The 2355-nt window shown below is 48.1% G+C and overlaps 1 protein-coding gene across 2 annotated transcripts in view; it reads right to left on the reverse strand.

Moving 5' to 3' along the window:
- The window catches only part of PSMG2 (proteasome assembly chaperone 2), a 7198-nt gene extending 4904 nt beyond the window's left edge, over positions 1–2294 (reverse strand). Inside the window, exons 1-2 of one of the 2 annotated variants that reach the window (XM_005423337.2) lie at positions 2169–2294; positions 397–568 (exon numbers count right to left, since the gene is read on the reverse strand). In XM_005423337.2, coding sequence (XP_005423394.1) covers positions 397–568; positions 2169–2237 — 241 coding nt within the window. In that variant the 5' untranslated portion in view covers positions 2238–2294. Of the gene's footprint in view, positions 1–396; positions 587–2168 lie in introns of both variants that reach the window. The other variant, XM_031058861.1, reaches the window with a different exon arrangement.
- Between the last annotated feature and the right edge of the window lie 61 nt (positions 2295–2355).

The raw sequence follows: 2355 nt of genomic DNA on the forward strand, positions 1-2355 counted from the left end.
TATTACACAGGGAAAAACGCAAAGGTATGTAGGAAAGAAGAAGAGTGGATAAGAATCCTTCTAAATCAGAAATTCAAATTGTATTCCAATAATTTATTTTAAGTATGTGCACACTTGATATTGCTTTGGATTACCACCACAGAGAGTTTTGGCTGCACTGCAATGGCTCAAATTTAACATTTTTCACTGGTTCCAAATGTCAAACTGGTTTTCCAAAAAAACAACAGGAAGTTTCCTCTGTGAAATGTAAATACATTCCTGTCTGTAGGTTTCTGCAGCTGTTATTACTGACCTTAATTTAAGAACATCAGCAGAATATAACAACAACAAAAAAAGTAAATGTGATGTTCTTGGCTCTTATGCCCCTTGCAAATACCTTCAGCATTCAATACTCACCTTCAGCATTTATACTCAGCTCCACTGAGTTTTCCTCTGCTGTTGCATATGGGTTATTTCCAACCATTGGCACCAGGCAATCGGTGTAGAAGTAACCAACTTTAGTCATGTTAAGTGTGGAAATCACCAGATCTATTGCCAACTGACCGACATTCCCAACGGACACTGCTGGCTGAAGGAACAGAATGAACTGAATTACAGCATGCTTTGTGGATGGCATAAGGTGCTCTTCAAATAGTGAAAGCTTAAAATCTGGTCAAACATGATTTCTAAAAGTGGCTGCTCATCCTCTGGCAAAGGTGACTATTTCCTACCAGAAGAATTGGTATATACAGGATTTGGTCTCTGTCTGACAAAAAACATCCTGGTCACTTTTGTGAATAATTCTGTCTTATTGTAAACTGAAAGAACAGCTTGGAAACTTATCTCCTCTTCCACATTTTGGATTGAGAGTAGGTAAAAGCCACTCAAGCAACTGATGTGAGACTGGCAAAGCTCACATGATGCCCAAAGGCAGCTCTGGTATTACGTATTAAGCCTCTAAATCTAAGACTGACTCACAGACAGGAGTAGGTTGTTTTTCATTTTTTTAAGGGAAAAAATGGTAAGGGTGCCCTTAAATTAATTTCATAGGAATTGCTGCGAGTTATCATCAATCGAGGTAGATACTGACCTAATATGATGGCACGGAAAGAGAAAGTCAAGAGTCTGTCTCCTTCCAAAGAAACTATTACAAGAAGACAACCATAAAACGTTCGGTTGCTTTCCTCTAATTTATAATCAAACCTAATAATTGCTGCTGCTGCTGCCCATTGGGGAAAGACAGCGGGTTTGAGGCTGGCAGAAGGTGCGGGAGGCCGCGGCAGCACTGAGTGTCCCACGCCCTGGCTGGTCCCCAGCTCCCCGGCAGTGCCAGGCGAGGAGCCCGGCAGCGATGTGCTTCCTGCTGCTGGTCAGCTGACCGGGAATGCCTTCCTGCGCAGCCTGCACAGTCATGCCGGGCTCTGCAGCCCTGCCTGGGAAGCGATGGGTTCCCTGAAAATGACGGAGAAATTGGCGGCGTTTGTCCGTCCGCAGCCCGCGCTGGAGCCCTCGTCCCACACCGACATCGTCACCGCGCGCACATGACCTGACACTGATGTCACACCATGTGTGAAGGCGATAAAAACACTTCCTAAAACAATCCTAATCCGAGATTTAAATGTAGCAGAATGATTTTGGTTTTTTTAACACTGGAGGCATTTATATATCGCATCTAAATGAAAAAAAACACAACCAAGATTTTACTGCGGTGACAATCCACGGGTGCTGCAAATCCAGTAAAAGCACATAGGGCGCATTAATTTTTAGAGCAACAGCATACAGCTATAGCTCCGAAATAGCAAATAGCTATATTGCTCTAAAATAAAATACAGCTGTTGCAGCTCGGCAAGGATCGTCTTGAAGGGGCAAACCCGGGGTTCTGAGGAGGGAGAAGCTGACAGAAACGGAGAAGACCACGCTAAGCTCTGCTGCAGACAGAGCCCTCCAAACCCTCTTTTCCCCGGCAGAACACCCCACAGATTCCACACACATTGCCTGCCCTGCGCCTTCTCCGCTTATCCCGCGGCCAAGTACCCAGGGACGACCCTCGGGCAGGGCAGAGAGGGACACCGGAACGCCCCGTGTCCCGTCCCACAAGAGCGGAGCGGAGCCCTCAGCACAGGGACCGGGGGCAGCGACCCCTCAAACCCACCGAGGGCGGGAAAAGGGGAAGCAGAAGCGCGACTCACCATGAGCAGGGTGAAGCCTTTAAAGTCGGGGGCGGCCGAGCCCCCGCCGCGGTCGCACGGAATGAACATGCTGGCCGTGAAGGGAGGAGGGAAGCAGGCACTGAAGGAAGGAAGCAAGGGAAGAAGGAGGGAAGGAAGGAAGGAAGCAGGGTGCGGACGCCGCACCCCCGAGCTGCCGCCCGGGGGC

This window comes from Geospiza fortis, unplaced genomic scaffold (assembly GCF_000277835.1).
Source record: "Geospiza fortis unplaced genomic scaffold, GeoFor_1.0 scaffold100, whole genome shotgun sequence".
NCBI lineage: Eukaryota > Metazoa > Chordata > Aves > Passeriformes > Thraupidae > Geospiza > Geospiza fortis.